General features: G+C 40.1%; 1 protein-coding gene across 1 annotated transcript in view; it reads right to left on the bottom strand.

Moving 5' to 3' along the window:
• PRKDC (protein kinase, DNA-activated, catalytic subunit) overlaps positions 1 to 17,036 on the bottom strand; it is an 86,928-nt gene that overhangs the window by 65,953 nt on the left and 3,939 nt on the right. Inside the window, exons 5-22 of the mRNA XM_082236085.1 lie at positions 16,105 to 16,213; positions 14,587 to 14,699; positions 13,150 to 13,249; positions 11,315 to 11,370; positions 11,186 to 11,216; positions 10,726 to 10,883; positions 10,144 to 10,290; positions 9,230 to 9,394; positions 8,578 to 8,746; positions 7,671 to 7,720; positions 6,822 to 6,959; positions 5,710 to 5,862; positions 4,038 to 4,153; positions 3,588 to 3,747; positions 2,260 to 2,346; positions 1,945 to 2,064; positions 1,349 to 1,508; positions 729 to 835 (exon numbers count right to left, since the gene is read on the bottom strand). Of these exons, the coding sequence (XP_082092211.1) occupies positions 729 to 835; positions 1,349 to 1,508; positions 1,945 to 2,064; positions 2,260 to 2,346; positions 3,588 to 3,747; positions 4,038 to 4,153; positions 5,710 to 5,862; positions 6,822 to 6,959; positions 7,671 to 7,720; positions 8,578 to 8,746; positions 9,230 to 9,394; positions 10,144 to 10,290; positions 10,726 to 10,883; positions 11,186 to 11,216; positions 11,315 to 11,370; positions 13,150 to 13,249; positions 14,587 to 14,699; positions 16,105 to 16,213 (2,139 nt within the window). The remainder of the gene's footprint in view (positions 1 to 728; positions 836 to 1,348; positions 1,509 to 1,944; positions 2,065 to 2,259; positions 2,347 to 3,587; positions 3,748 to 4,037; positions 4,154 to 5,709; positions 5,863 to 6,821; positions 6,960 to 7,670; positions 7,721 to 8,577; positions 8,747 to 9,229; positions 9,395 to 10,143; positions 10,291 to 10,725; positions 10,884 to 11,185; positions 11,217 to 11,314; positions 11,371 to 13,149; positions 13,250 to 14,586; positions 14,700 to 16,104; positions 16,214 to 17,036) is intronic.

Consider the following 17,036-nt stretch of genomic DNA (forward strand, 5'->3'; position numbering starts at 1 on the left):
AATTTAACCAGCAAAGTGCTGCTGAAATCAGTACAGCTCTAGATAATACAATGCATTTATCTTCCAACCATTATTATACCATGATATCAATTCATTTTTTTCTTCGTTAACTGCTAGAATTTTCAGACTGCTGACTGTAAAATTGAAATTTCACTGAAAACTGGATTACACTGTTTGGATCTGGTAAATAGTTGCAGGACTGACCATAAAGTATTTTGGAAATCATACAGGTTAAAAATGTGTAAATCAAGGTGGACAGTTGAGCAGAGTTCTGAAGCAAGAACCTCTCAGTATCGAAAACAACAAATTGTGGACTTGGATGTTCCAAAGCTAATTACATAAAACATATGACACGTCGTAACTGTGATTCAAATACTGTATTCTGCATTCACAAGCAAATATCACATTGTGATTATCCGACTGTATAAACAAATTAAGTATAAATCAGCTATGTGTGAGCCCGGCTTTGGCTGGGGAGGGTGGGATCCAAATAAAATTTATTATTATTGTTGTTGTTTTGTTGTTGTTGTTGTTGTTATTACTTTTAAGTAACTGTGGATCAGTATATCCACTTGAGTATTTATCCGATACACAAAAAATTATCTTTGTAATAAGACTATGCATAATTATATAATGTATAAAAACACGTATGTCTAAATAAGAAAAAGTATGCTTTGATCTTCCGATGGAAAATATAATTATTTTTAAAGGGCAGGAGGGAACTTTACCAGTGCAAGGCTCTTTGCTTTCTTCAGACGCTGGATGACTACTTTGTTCAATCCCTTCTGAACTGCCCGAGAAAGTTTCTTCACCTCCCAATTACTCCGAGATTCATCTAATTTTCAAGAAACAATATATTAATGCTCACTTATTGTATTTATGAAAGTACAGTAGGTGTATTTTAAAACATTTCTGAGAACCAGAGAACCACTGTCTGTCAGAATAGGCAATATTGGGCTAGATGAAGGAACAGTCTGACCTGGTATAATGCAGCTTCCTAGTGTATATTACTACTTGCCATTTATTTGTTTTCTATTTATAACTTCAACTAAAATCTCTCAACTGCAAGGTGACAAAAGAGCAGGCTGTCCAGCTGTTGTTGGACTACAAATCCCATCATCCTTAGCTAGCAGGACCAGTGGTCAGCGATGATGGGAACTGTAGTCCAAAAACAGCTGGAGAGCCAAGTTTGGGAAACCCTGCACTACAGTATATAACAATGAATGATTAAAAAAAAATCCCAAATTCAAATCACTCCACAATATGGTTAGTCCAACACTGGCATGTTTAACACCTTAACACCTTTAAAAAGTCTTACCATTTTCCTGTATTCATTTTTAGCATGTACCTGTCAATGTAGAAATTTTCAAATAGCCATCAAGGCAAGGCAAGATGTCCTTGTAGTAAGGCTGTATTATATATCTGGGAATATGGGCTGACCAATCTTCCAGGGCATCCAGTGCTGCATCAGCCATTGGGGTATAGCTAAGGCCCTGTTTAAAAGCATTCTGCACAGATAGCATAAAGAAAACAGATATTTAGAGCTCCAAATATATCCCTTTTACAATATATTTGAGTCTTTGGATGTAAGTATTCTATTGCCCAATATTGCAAAATGCATACAAAGTTATAATTTTAGTACACTTACTCCTAGAATGAGATACAGATTAAGTATGGTGGTCAGCACAGACAAATAAAACTATGAACAGCACACACGGTTGCCATACAAATCTGACATTCAAACTTTGGGTTTCCCCACTAATTCACCAATGGTGACAATGCAGATGTTAAAAGGCTGTAATTCGATACACACTTACCTCTCATTTAGTTCAGTAGGACTGACGTCTGAGTAAACATACATAGGATCATGCTGCAAATTCCACCAAAACAAGTATATATGCAAGGGGGAAATGACTGTATTGCTTATTCACCATACTGACCCACCTGCAAAGCAGGAATGTATGCTTTAATATCCAGCATGATGATGTCATGCGGCAAGGAAAGCACAAAAATAAGACAGGATGCCAATAGTTCGTCTTTGTACTGCTTCATTTTTGCTGTTACCTAAATTGAGAAAAATTGAATAATGTTAAGAACTACCTGACGTTCAAATCATCTTGACAAATGTCTTATGTTGGGCAAGCAAGTAAAATACACCAATCTTTTGAAATGAATTGATTTAAATACAAATTTACATATTACACGTAACTCAAAAGACTCAACACATATTTCAAAGAAATATCACAGAGAATGTGTCACCTCTTTTCCAAATTTTGCAAATAAAGCAAAGCAGGAACTCTTCTCTGGATCTTCATAACATTTCTTTTCACTCTTTGGACCGACACCCTGAGAAACAAAAGAACATGTAGAATTGTACAAACTGCGTCAGTCTTCTCTTAGTGTTCCATTTTTTAAAAAAAAAAGAATCAACTGAATAATGTCATATAATTGAGGGAATCCATGCACCCATGTGTGTAGGATTCATAGATTATGTCCTTTACATGAGGTTGGCTTTGAAGACTATATGGGAACCGCAACTGGTTCAGAACACAGCAGACAGCGCTAGCAGTAAAGGATGTATCCTGCCAGTTCTCAAGATAGAATCTCTTAGAGTTAAGCTGTTTCCGGGCAAAATTTCAAGTGCTGCTGTTCACCTATAAAGTCCTGTGTTCCTGACACAGTCAAGACAGATTAGGGATTCTGCTGGTTTACCGGCGACCTCAGTGCCCAAATGTTCTCAGATGCAGTGTTGAGGACTCCCAGACTTCTGGGGAACTTCAACATCCATGCCTAAACGACTGGCTCTGGAGTGGCTCAGGACTTCATGGCTGCCAAGACAACTGTAGGCATGGCCCAACATGCCATTGGCCCAATGTAACAGGCCGCATTCTGGACCTTGCTTTCTCAACTGGGCAAGAAAAGGGTGATCTGAAAGTGGGGGATATTGACATCAGCCCCTTGTCATGGCCAGATCACTTCCTGTTGAGATTTAGGCTTTCAGCACCTTTTCCCTTCTGCAGAGACGGGAGACTTATTGAGATGGTCGACCCTTGGAGGCTAATGGATCCAATGGGTTTCCAGAAGGCTCTGTGGTTTTTTTCTGGCTGATATGACTGGTGTTCCTGTCGAAACCCTGGAATGTGTGCAGGTGGTCCAATAAATAACTTTGGCTCAATCTGTTTAGGGCTTTAAAAGGTCAAAACCAGCAGTTTAATTTGGCCCAGGAATGCACAGATAACCAGCTCAGCTGATATAATAAAGAGGTGTTACAGATGCTGTCTGCCTTGCCCCCAGTATGACTCTAGCAGCCATGTTCTGGAGCCTCTGAAGTTTCTGAACAGCCCCAAATAGGGCACACTACAGTAGTACAGTCCAGTTATACCCAGAGCATAAACCACTGTGATAAGGTTAGTCCCTTTCCCAGAACTACCGACAGGTACAAAAATACAAAAAAAATCTTAACTATTAAAATGAAAACAATCACGATTATATCAAGCACATATGCAACGCAAGTACAGAGCAGCATAACATTAACTTTATCTTGAACAAATAACAGGTAATTACCCTCCTTACAAGAGTTATCTCACCTGAAAGTATTTTGTTTTTTTAGCAATTTTCATGGCAATAGACAGCATTTTGTAAAATCCACTAATAAAGGGTAACCGCGTTGACTGTATGATTAGCTCATAAGCAAATGAATAAACCCAAGGCACAAAATACTCAACGTGCTTCTCTGGGAGGATGTCTCTGCAGAGATAAAGAGAATAGCAAGCAATGAATTGAAGTCACACACACACACACACACCGCAATAAAGCTACTGGCCCAGGGTGCCCTGTTCTAAGCAGGAGATCACTATGTCTATTCCACCCATTCACAAACACTGCCAGCAAACAATGAATAGGCCATGCCATTTCCAGACAGGAGTTTGTCTGCCCACTGGCCCCAGCATAATATAAACTGTACCAGCACAATATAACTGAATTTTATGTCTCACATGTGTTCTGCATTTCCTTGAAATACACACAACAGAACATACCTACAAAACTCCACTAGGTTAATGAAGGCTGTAAAGTCTTTAGGCTTGTTTGGCTGAAGGTTTGCAGCTGGATCGGAAGTAGGAATAGTGAGATCAACATCAGCTACACTTCCATCCTGAGAGAAGAAAATCAGAAGTATGCACAGTTTTTGAATGGCAAGCAGCTTTTTCTTCCACAGCGTGAAGAGCACTTACAGAGCACCTACTTGCCATCTATGGCATTATTTGAACCACACGAAAGGTTTTTTATTCTCAACACCGAGTCTTTGCAACCAAGTTAGGCTGGATAGCGTTTGCATGTATCTCTCCTACTTGTCTCTATTTTTCTTTAATTTAACATATATACAATCTCTTCGATGAAGGCATGTTGGAAAAAAAATGAATTATTCTACAATTAATTAGAATCCTATAGAAAAGCAGTGCTGCAAAAAGTATCCTATTTGTTGAATTTTATTGCTACTTATGGCATTTTAATCTAGCGGGAATTTTGTGGATGTTTATTTTAAATACGATGGGTTCTTTAAATGAAGTATCAGTTCATTTTTAGGACTCCCTTAAATATAATGGGCCAAATTCACCTAACAAGACCCATCCACACTAGATCCGTATAAGGACTTCCGCTTACACAATGCAACTTCCCCACTTCACATATCCTCTCAGTAAGTGGGTCTGGGAAGATTGGGAGAACTCCTGGAACAACGTGGGAGGGGGAGGGGGGATAATTCTGCCTGGCAAGTTGAAATACATTTGTAGACAGGACAGCTAGACATTGAATTCCATGCACTATAACATTCTCACAAACGCCTTCGGGAAAGGAGAAATATAAACTGAAATATCTGCTATTCATGGCAATTTGTACTTCTACAAATTATATCTGCTTATGTCTCCACTCCCATAAAGTAACTCAATTCAGCCTCTGATCATGTATACTTTCTTCCTAAACCCTCCTGTTGTTGGATTCTACAATGCGGTATATAATTTAGAATATGAGCTTTTTAGTCTTAAGAACTGTTATAAATATTGCACTCGGTTTTACAGCCCTACCCATCCTAATGGCTTTTTAAAGATGGGCTATAAAACTTTAATGAAAACTATCGCTTCATCTAGATGTAACCCTAAACCAGTTTAGTGCTATGTGAGCAACCTCCAAACTCTTGTGCTTCTCCTTTGAAACATGTTCTGACTCTGCTTTGTCTAGACAAAGCCAAGTTAAAAGTAACCACATGATAGTCCCAACTCAGACAAATTAAACTTCAGTTAGTCGAAAACAAAAATGGATGCATCTGATTCCCACCTAAAGGTTGTACCAGGGAAAGCACAAGCTCAAAGCTCATTTATGCTGGGAAAGCCAACGTGGTGCCCTCCAAATGATACGGGACTAAAATTGCCATTCTCTCCAGAAAACATGGCAAATGGTCAGAGATGATGGGAGATGTTGTAGCCCAACAACATCTGGTGGGCACTACATTGACTATCCTTATGCATCACTAAATTATTGCTTACTGTTGTGTAAACAGATACATGTATGAATAATGTAACAGTAAATCAATTTTCATTTGTTGAAAGTGCATCCTGAACCCGTCATATGGGCAGAAATGCAGAAGGTGAGAAGGTGAAAGAGAGAGGAAGAGAGAGAGAGAGGGAGAGACTATTTTCAAATATCCAGTCTTACCTTCTCTTCCCTAATGTTCTGTTTCTGAACTGTAAGATCCAACTTTTCAATTACTTTTAGGATAGACTTTATGAGTTCATCATATAACAGCCGATTTAGAGACTGTAGAGGTGAATTTGCAATGAGAAATGTTTCATCTGTGAACAGAGAGTCCTACATTGGAGAACAGAAGAACATATTTTTAGTTATGTCAGAGTTTATTCCGAAATTACAGACCAAGTAATTTCCAGTACAAGCCAAGCCAATGTCTAAGAACTTCTGAGGAAGTCCTGCTGATTGTTCCACAACTTACTGTCACTTAATGACAGTGTAGAAACAGGCCTTCTTGACAATAACACTTACCACCTGGAACGTCCTCCCTCAGCTAATTTTTGAAGTAGAGTCAGCAATGGCCTTTAAACATGTCTTAAAAACATATACGTATGCCCAAGCTTCTCTATTCTTAACTGTTTATTTTTTTTGTTTTCTAACTTGGACTACTGCAAAGCACTGCACATGGGGCTGTCACTGAAGGAGGTCCAGAGGCTGCAGCTAATGCAGAATGTGGCAGCCAGCATGCCAAGTGGGACAGTCTGCTGGATCATGGATCAACAGTCCTGGCTGCCAGTGAGCTACCAGGCCCAATTCAAGATGTTAGTAGCAGCATATAAAACCCCCAAGCAGCTTGAGATCCCATTACCCAAAAAAAGAACCTCTCTCAGCATAAACCATATTAGGACCTACAATCAGTAGAGGTCCTGTTGTTAGTGTTGCTACTAGAGCTGCCCAGCTGTTGGCGAACCATGACAGGTCCTTTTGGGTGGCAGTTACCTCACCAAGAAGGGCATTTCACAAATGGGTATCCATGTCTCCTTTATTGACAACATTTAGGAGGAAGTTTAGCATATTCATGTTCACTGAGGCATGAGCAGGCAGAAAGAGACTGCACCTGGCAACCTTGAAATTATTCACTGTGAGTGTATGACTGTATTTTAAAATATTTTTATTTTCTTTTAATTGGTATTGTTTTGTGGGGAAATGAATACAACAGAAATGAAAAGCATTTAAGTAAAGCCTAATCACTGAATCATAATTTTTTAAATTAAAGACCTGGCATTAGTGGTTTCTTTTACCTTCATTGTGTCACAGCTCAGTAAACTTCTAAAAAGATCCAAGTAATCCTTGTATGTAGGCACCTTCCATTTCCCAGCTCGAACTTCTCCAGATATAGGAGGCTCTTCTGAACTAGAAACATTTTTTCCAGAATATTCCTAGAAGGCAACATAATACTGAATATCTCTACATAGCTTATCCTAGTATAGCAGAAATGAACACTGCCTAATTCAGAAGCATATATAAGTGATAGAAGAGCACACAGGGCCACTGTACCAAGACATGTCAAGGGCATTCTCATGTTAAGTGCCCCATCTTAGAAATGTATAATATTTCAAATAATACACATTCACATACTTAAAACAAGGTAAAACGAGATACTTCAAGTGATCAGCAGGAAATTGCACTTCATATGGTATTTTAATGCTTAACGTTCAAGCAAGACCCACTTCTTTAGTCCCCAAAGTTAGTTTTCTACAATTATAGTATTAACCAAATGATCTAATGTTTGACCTCTCACTCAGCCCCCCCCCCCCTGATACTTCCAGTAAACAAAGAAAGGGCATTCGAGAAGGGGAAACCCAAGTAGTGTTCATCAAGAGAGAAAAAGAACAGTTACTGAAGAAAATATATCGGTTACATTCCTGGTGGGTGAGCAGTATAGGGCACCATGCAAAAATGGATGCACGTTTTCATGAGGGGACTATGGCAAGTGAGGGGAAAGCCTAGCAATTTATGAAGCTGGCAATCTGTTAATAAATGCACCCCTTGGAAGAAAAAGAGGGCAGCAAAACATTTTTGTACAGAACACAAGTAATAAGGATACACAAACACAAAACCTTATTCAGCAAAACTTCAACAACACTTACCGTTGAGAAGACTACTGGCTTAGAACAGACTCTGATTAAACCTTGATGCACTGAAAAAGAAGGTATTTCAATATTTAAGAAAACACATCAAGAAGGTGGACTAAAAAGTGTCTGAATATTCTAGTATTTTTCTGGCACTGAAAATGAACCCCAAATCAGCAACTGTTGTCATTACCAAGTTGCTTTATTAGTTACCAGGTTACACTGAGGCCTAAATATGTGCAGTGGTTTTTTTAAAAAAAAGTTTAAAAGTTTAAAAGAAAACAAAATAAAAACAAACAGGCACACACACACAAACATAAAAACCCCCACCTCCAGACCAAAGAAAGGATCTGGCAAGACAGCTGAGCTATTGTAAGATTCATTCTTGTTATGGGTCCAATCACTGCATTTCTTCTAGGAAAAGAAGGTGCAGGTACTGTGTGCCCTTAAGAACCCCCAGAAAAAAAGCACTGGGTCCAATGCAGAAGACACCATATTTGTCCTACATAGGACATGAGGCATTCATAACATTAACTGATATTTACCACATTTTAAAAATACTTTTTGCATCAATGTAAATTTGATTACAAGTGAAACTAAAATAGTAAAATTATACTAAGGCATGTACATTTGTATTACGCACTGCAGAAAAGTTAGCAAATGAATTCTGTTTCTTGCCAAATTCAGTTTCCAATTTACTTTCAAGCAGAATCACATACGAATTGCCCATATATGCAATATAACCTAAAAAGTCATTGTGACTAAGGGTGCAGTCTTGTACTCATTACACTGACTGACACTGCAGAATATGACAGAAACTCTACTGGTGTAATTTTCTATTACCCTTACTTTTCAAGTCTCTCAAACCTGAACTAGTCCTGCAATAAAGAAGAAAGCTTGTTTTGAGACAATCGACAAAACTCACCCACAGTGCTCATAAAACTCCACAGTACAGGGCCTTTTCCTGCCAGGGCTAAAAAAACCTTTATAATGGATTTACAACACTGAAACTGCATTTTCATACTATATTGTGGGAAGCTATCTATTTGCACCACAATCAGACGTTCCAGAACTGGAGTATATACTTCAGGAATCTAGAAGAAGAACAGTGGCATATTAGGAGATAGCAGCTACACATTCACTAAAAATCTTCAAGATTATTTTTCAAATGGGAGGGGTTGTAGGTTTTGTTTTTTAGTGAGAGAGAAAATTTGCATCACCCTCATCACAAATAAGAGTCGTACAAGTAGAGTCATTCTCCATCCTCCCCTCTACACATGTTCTATTTCCCCCCTCCACAACAGTTACGGTGCATTTGGTGGTCACTGAGCATGCTCAGTTCTCACGAAGCTGTTTTCGTTCTGCCCCCTCCCTAAAGATCTGTGGTGCTTCTGCAAAACTTGGGGTTACCCCTGATGATGTCTCAAGCCTGCTAATATTCCATCCCACCCACCCCCACCACGTAGTGAACCAAAGGATTATCACTTGAAGAACAAGTTCGCTATCAGTACATATGCAATGCCTTCTACTTTATACAAATAACAGCCTCACAAATGTGATCCAAACTAGTCACTTACAGTATCTAAGTGAAGTATGACACTAGCAATAGATTGAAGGAAACTTGGTAGCTGATACACGTTGTCATCTACAGTTTCTGCCTCGGTGAGATACATTTGCTTACAGCGCTGAAGGAGTTCAACATACATGAAGTCAACATCCTTGGAATTGATAGCTTTGCATGGCTTTGAAAGAGAGAGAAATAGCACTAGATTAAAATAAATAATTGGTCTGCCAATTGGAGAGGGAGTAATCCATTTCTCTTTGCCTGCAGACCTCTGGACCTTCCGAAAAACTGCTCTGGCCCTATGGAGCCAGTCTGAGATTATTAGGGCACAAAGGAAGTCAACAAGCTTCAGTCATGTTACAAGAACTGCCTTCCATTCATGGCAAGATTATCAAGTCCAAGCCATTATTACAGTCTAAGTTCTTTGATTTACTAACTGCAATTTCTAAGCACCAAGGGCAAATTCAAAAATTAATTCAGTAAACCTAAATATCTGCAAAAAGCCACTACATTAAAGATCATGGAAATGCTATTTCTCAGTTGAGGTGCACCTCACTTATTGCAACGTTCTGTGATTTAAGTTCACTTTTTCTAAACATTGTATTAAACTCAATTTGTGACTCACGTATTATAAGGTTTCATTTATCCCAAAAGATGCAGCTAAGATTTCTGCACAAGGATCATGAAAAATCTTTATAAAATAAATGTCTTATTCACTCTAATATGAAACCTTTCCAACATCAGAGTACCAGGATAGGTTGTACCCAGAATCTGGCTGCCCATTGTTTTTTAGTCTCTCGGGTCCAAGAAGTGGGATAGGAAATGATTCCTGCATTGCAGTGGGTTGGACTACATGACCGTTGGGGGTCATCCAACTCACACTCTACAATTCTATGATTCTATTATGTCAGGAACTAAAATACATACCGCTGCAAAAAGCCCATATCCACGAATAGCAATGGACAATTCCTTGTTGCTGGCATCCATCTTCCTGATGATACCATAAAACTGTTCCATGAAGTAGCGCAGCTTGCTCTTATGCATTTCTGCATCCTTTGCAACCATTGCAGAGATCTGCATATTATGTATAATATAGGACATTTATAATTTAGATAGCTCATACAAAATAAATTCATCATGACTTCATATCTATGCTACTCAGCAGCTTCTTCAAACCAAGCTGATAGAAAGACATTATCATCAACATACAATACCAAAGAAAACTTTTAGAGTCACAATGAAAGGAACAAAAAGACTGTGGTCCCATTGTGTCAGACACTATACTAATACAGAATAGCAATCTATATGTCAATATGTACGTAGAGCCTTTAACTCCCACATAAATACATTATGTGCATGGCAGTAAAAACCTTGCTGCCAAAAGCACTTGCATCAAGAAGAACGACTGTGGGAACAGCCAGGCATGGGAGAAAAGTCCCATGCAGAAGGAAGGGAAAGCAAAACAAAGAGAGAGAAAACCGGACATGGGAGACAAGGTGGTTATTTTACCTGTTTAAAAAATGCATCCAAAGCTGAATGGCCAGCTTTCTTCAGTTCTATATTCTGATGGCCACACCATTTGGACATTACTTCATATAGTGCGATATAGTTGTCAAGAAGGCATGTGCTGAATTGAGCAGCATGGATACTAAACAAACGCAGTCCAGCTGAAAAGTAAAATTTTGAATTTAAATTCGACTTTTTGTTCCAGCTGATAACTGATGCAAGTGTTATCTTCCTTGAATAATTTTACAAGAGCTATTTGTTTATATGATCACTCTATGAAATTAGGATTGAAATTGGTAATTATCTTGCCTTTATTTATTTTTTTGTTTATTACTTAAAGTTACATTTTACTTCTTGTAGACAAAAAATAGATTACATGCATTACATCTTATCCAACAGAGAAGAAATATGCTATCAGAGATACTGTTGCAGCCAACTATTTTACATGAAACAAAGTTCTTACCAAGAGGAACTGCGTATCGCTTTAAGTCAATCTGCAATGTCAAAATATTTTGTATAAGATTTGTTTGTCAGATCTAATTAACAAATTTAAAGAATGATTGTTTTGAAGGCAAAAAAACATCCATTATACCTGTGGACTTACTGCCTTCATTGCAAAATCAAAGATTTCTTTAGATGTTTGAGGATCTGTAGAGAAAATACAAAAAAAAAGGTAAATAAGGTCATGAGGTGGCAGCATTTTAAACTTATCATATGACACAAAACCTCTCATATGACACGAAAGTTCAGATCATCACAAAAGCCAATTCAACCACAGTGTATCAGTGTCACGCCAAAACGACCTTCTATCAAATAAAACTCAACTTATCCTCTGTGTATCTAAATGGCAGATCATACAGACATTAGATCTATGGAAAGATGGAGCAATGCCACATGCTACTTTGAACAAACTATGCATTGATTCTTCACCACAGAATGAACATAGGGAAGCAGCACAGAAAGTATGCCATATAGACATACCTCAGGACCCTGAAAGTTATCAGAACTGAGTAGAGTACAACTGCAAGACCAAATTTAGAAAGAAACTATTCCCTATTGCTGAAAATGTCACAAATAGAAACAGACAAAAAGGGCAAAAGGCTGTTCAAGGTGAAAGAGTAGCATTTCCAATTAAAACTACCCAGACCACAGAGGCTATAAAATATCCTTATTTAGTTATTTCCAAGAAAGACAGGCCAAAAGTCTGGAGAATTATTTTATGTGCAGCAGATACCAGTTCTCAGGACAGCGAGCTGGACTAATTGATCCACTGGTGTCACGGGCTGCCTCAGGTCTCAGCTCACAAAAGACCAACGCCAAGCTCTTCTTATATACAAGGATGTTTATTGCAGTTCATTATTGGTTCCACAACCGAGGCGCGCAGCCCCAAGTGTCTAACGTCAGACATTTGAAGTCCCCTCTGACTCGGTCCCGCCCCTGCACCAACTTAAGAGGCTTGTGCTAGACCACCGCTTCCTGTCTTTCCTTTTCCGCAGGGTCTTTCTGCCCCCCTGGGTTCCTTCCCTCCTGCTCTCTCCTGAAGCGGATTCCTGAGATGCCTGTTCCCCCCTCCTTCGTGCTTTGGGGCTGGGCTCCTCCTCCGGGCTTTCTCCATTTCCGCGCGCCTCCACATTTGAACTTGGCGCGCGCTCGCTACCCCTGACCTTCCTTTTGACACTGACACTACTCCCTGTACTACTCTCCCCCTCTTCCGGCAGGACGTTCTCCCCAGATCTCCTTCCCCTGTCTCTTTCCTGCTCCGCTCCGTGTGTCACACTGGGAACCCCCCTCTCTTCCCTTCGTTCCTGCTGGGAAGCCGGCCCCGATCTCCCACTCCCGCTCGGGGTTTCCCTGCTGCTTCCCTGCTCCTGGCAGGTCCCCCCTGTGACCCCCCTTGTCCTGACTAGGGGCGCCCCCTCCTGAGAATCCTCCGATTCACTTGAGAGACTCATGGAAGATCTCAAGTCATTGTCATCCTCTTCCTCACTGTCCTGGGATTCTTCCTCGTCGCTCTCCGTCTCCTCCCTCACCTGTGTCTCTGTCTCTGAACCCCTGACAACTGGGAACATTCAGCTAGGTGTATCAGCATTCCTCAAATTTATAGAACAGCTCCAACACCACCACATGGAGCAAAGCAGAGAAGGAATGTACAAAAAAAATCTGTTTATACTAGCCCTATAAACTTATTGTTCCCAAAAATGTGGGCTAAAAGGGAAGATGGAGATAGTGGATTACTTGCCAAAGTAATAGGACTTGCAGCCATAACTGATTGCCTACACTGATGTAAAATCTGGACAAGTATATCCAACAATGCTTCTGGTTCTGGGTGTAGAAATCAAAAGTCTAGCAAATTCAGAAAGAGAGGCAATTTCCTGCAGTTTGACAGAACTGTGCTACTTATAAATTTTAATAAAAGAAATACTACACCTTCATCCATGGACTTAGTAAAGTTATTCATGAGTGCCGTCAGTCCTTTCAGACACCCTGCTACTACTGCAAACTTAGGCTCTCTTGTTGCAGAAGTCATCTGAAAACAAGGAAGTGATGTATTTAATACTGAAGGAGACCAGGTATCCCGAGATATCAACATGCAATGCAAGACACGATTTCTCAAATGAACTTAAACATAGTAGCTATATCCTCTGATTATAAAACAAATCTTTAATTTGTTTCCAGTATAGCATATAATACAGTGGTGCCCCGCAAGACGAAATTAATTCGTTCCACAATTTTTGCCGTCTAACGAATTTTTCTTCTTGCGAAGCACGGTTTAAACGGCTTAACAAAGTCGCAAGACGTTTTCGTCTTGCGAAGCAAGCGCATAGGGGAATTCGTCTTGCGAGGCAAATCGCGAATGAAAAAACCTTTCGTCTAGCGAGTTTTTTGTCTTGCGAGGCATTCGTCTTGCGGGGCACCACTGTATATATAATGCAGTTAATCATTCTACAGTCTCACTAGGTTTCTTAGAAAAACTGGGCACAATCCAGCAAAAATAAAAAACAATGGCACAGAAGTCTGGTCTGGGGCATGGGGAGGAAGGAGCAGCTTAGCTTCTTGGTGACCTTCAGCCAGCTGGAACCAACTACAGGTGCTTCCTTTGCCCCTTGTAGGGGCTTTAAAAAGAAAAGAAAAAAGCTGAAAAAATAAAACAGTAGCAGGCCCTTGGACTGGACTGTTCATTGCCCGCCTGCCACATGCAGAAAGATTTGCTTGCCTTGCCCCTTAAAGAGGATTTCCTGAGTGTTGGTGCAGCAAGAAGCAACAGCCTTCCTTCTTTGTTGCCTGCTGCCAGTCGCATGCTTCACCCAGTAAAAAGGCTTTCCTGATTGTTGAGGAAAGGGATGAAGACGCAACAGCTCCACCACCACCCCTTCTTGACCGTCCTTTGCCTGCTATCATGAGCTGTTGGCAGTGACTTGCTTCCCTTGCCCCTGAAAGCTTTCCTGATTTCGGAGAGGGGTCACTTAAGTGTAAGAGGAAAATCAGTAGGGTGATTTCTACAATCTGGATTAGCAAGACATAGCTGACTATCAGAAATTAATTCTGGTAGGTAACTCCTAGTAGTGAGCCAACAAGGAAATATTGCAGAACAGCATGAGCCGGTGAATGGAAACACTATGCTATAGATGTGGGTAAAGGCAGGAAAACCCACAATCTTGGAAATAAAAGCAAAAAAGGGGCCCTGTGGTGAAAAGGGCTTTCCAAGCCATAGTGGTAAAGGTCCCACCAGGCAGTCTGTGAGGCAAAGAGGCCGCCTGGGGTTCTAAGGACCTAGAGAGCTAAAGGAGGAAAATCTGACACACACCAAGACAGAACATGAAGGAAAAGCTTTTGCTGATATCCCACAAGAAGTCCTTACTTTACCTGTGTTCTGAGTTCTCCCAAATAAGCTCGATATAGTTTTTCAGAGTTGTCAAGCATATCACTAGGTTGGACTTCTCCCAAAACTCCCAGGAGTTCATAAATCCTTTCCAACACTTAAAAAAAAAAAAAAGAATATTTAGCACCCTAATTACGTGTTCACATTTTATTTTAATCCAGCAACACACAAAAATATCTCTCCTAAACAATGAAGGATTTAATAAATCACCCAAGTGTTATTATAGATCTGAAACGTCTTATTCAGTCTCACCCATATTATGCTAATATTTAGTTATTGTCACTGCCAGCTGTGCTGTCAATGTTCCGCAGACAGACACAAGGTGGTTACTGATTAATGCGCCACAAGACTTAAGGCCTTTGTTATTGGAGGAAATAGGGAAAGCGTACATGCATAGATATTACTTCTTGCTATCCTAATAATAGATAAGTTGGGCCCCAAAGGAAGAAATTAGCACATGTGGAAATAGTTCTGAAAGAAACTACCTCACATCTAGTTCCAAGAGCTCACACTAATGTAACCGTCGAAAGAGAAATAAGTTTAAAAGTACACCCCACTCCAGTTATGTACAAAGGGATAAAAAGCTTCATCTCAGTGGGGAGGGAATGAGCAGGGGGGGAAATTAAGGAGAGCATAATGTTCCAAAATTATCTGTGGATGAACAGAATTCTTATGTGTGAAGGCACAGAGACGATGGGGAGCAGTATTTTGAGGGGAAGTGAAAGTAAGTATGAAACTCAGAGGCTGCTCATGGATAGCTAAGGTCTGCAGTGTTCATAGGTCTGGATTCAAGAGATGCAAGTCTTTATTTTAAGGATTAAAACACATTCCTTAGATAAAGGAATCATACAATAAGATGACCCCCGAGGCAATTTACACTACACTATAACCATACAAAGAATACCCAGTATTCCTGCACCTAGTGGCAGAAACCAAAGTTTCATTTCCCTTGCTTCTGCAGTCCCAGGGCAACTGGTGGCAAGTTAAGAGTTCTTTCTGGCAGGGAACTCCTCACAGCTTCATCTTCAGTGCCCAATGGCTGGGGCCATGATCCCTTTCCCTGATGTTCTTCCTGGACAAAGGAAGCATAACCTCCCAGTGGTGCTTGTTCCTCTGGTAGCATATTGCAGAGTTCCCTTCCCCTCACTTTTGCAGTCTCAGGGCAGCAAAGGCTTGACTTAATGACATTCCTACTGTTGAACTGGAAATGAGGTTATTCCAGCAACAGTTAATAAGGACTAGGTTCTACTGAAGTCAAGTTACTCGTTACTAGATTCCATTTTCTTGCTCTCAAAGGGTTTTGCAGGCTAATCCAAGGTAGAAGTAAGCATTCAATGTGACTTTCTCCCTAGTCACAATTAACTTTCGTTGGATTATTCTTAAATCCCTTAGCAATTTAGAGTAGTGACCCATCATCCCTTAGCTGTGTATGCTTGCTAATACAAGTATAAATAAATAAAAATTACTAATAGTAAACGTAAGTAGTAATATAGTTAAGATACCTGTATCAGACACTTTACTTTTTATAGCAAGTTCACTATAGAATTTGGTAAAGATTTCTCTGACTTTCATGTCTTCCATCACATAAGATGACCGTAAGTTGTGAAGCAGCTGGAAGGATATTCATGTTAACCAAGGACAATTCTTTAAAAAAATCTTTTTAAAGCACTCAAAACAGTATTGTAAAATACATTAATTTTTTTCTAGCTAAGTAAGAGTCCTTCAGAGTTTTGGAAGATGGAGCAAGCTTGTCTTCTCCTACTCTGGAGGGTAGGACCCAAACCAATGGATTGAAGTTACAAGTGTTAACGGAAAAAAATCTGAGGGCTCTCTTGGACAAAAACAAAGACACCAACCAGGATAACTTGGAGCAAAACAGCAGCCTGTAGGCTTGGCCTTTATTGAACTGTTGCAACAGGGTTCCCTTCCCTTGCAAGAGAGAGGAAAGACCCAGAACAATGGGCTGCAAGACCTTATAAAAACTTTTGAAATTCCCCTCCTCTAGGTCAAGCCCACCCCCAGAAACATCATGCATACATTACAGAAAGGAGGGGTTGACATCATGCATACATTACAGAAGGGGTTGACATCATGCATACATTACAGAAAGGAGGGGTTGAGGGAGGAGTTGTGGTGGTAACCTGAGTGTCCAGTCACCCAGCTGGTTCCTCCTTTCCCCCTCCCCATGAGTACTTTCCAGGTGACAATGGGGAGTTTGCAGTTTCCTGCCCCCAGAGGGAAGATCTGATCATTGTCCTTTGTTTCAGCCTGTGGTGAATCCACTGTTCTTTGTGATTTTGATGGTCTTCTGTCTGGGATTATCAGGGTTGACATAGCAACTGGGCAGGGCTCCTGTGGATGTGCTGGGATGGTGAAGGGATTATGGCTGACCAGAAACCAAGCACCCCCCTTTGATAGTCCTTGTCACATGGAG

This window comes from Podarcis vaucheri (assembly GCF_965113315.1).
Source record: "Podarcis vaucheri genome assembly, chromosome: 8".
Classification (NCBI taxonomy): Eukaryota; Metazoa; Chordata; class Lepidosauria; order Squamata; family Lacertidae; genus Podarcis; species Podarcis vaucheri.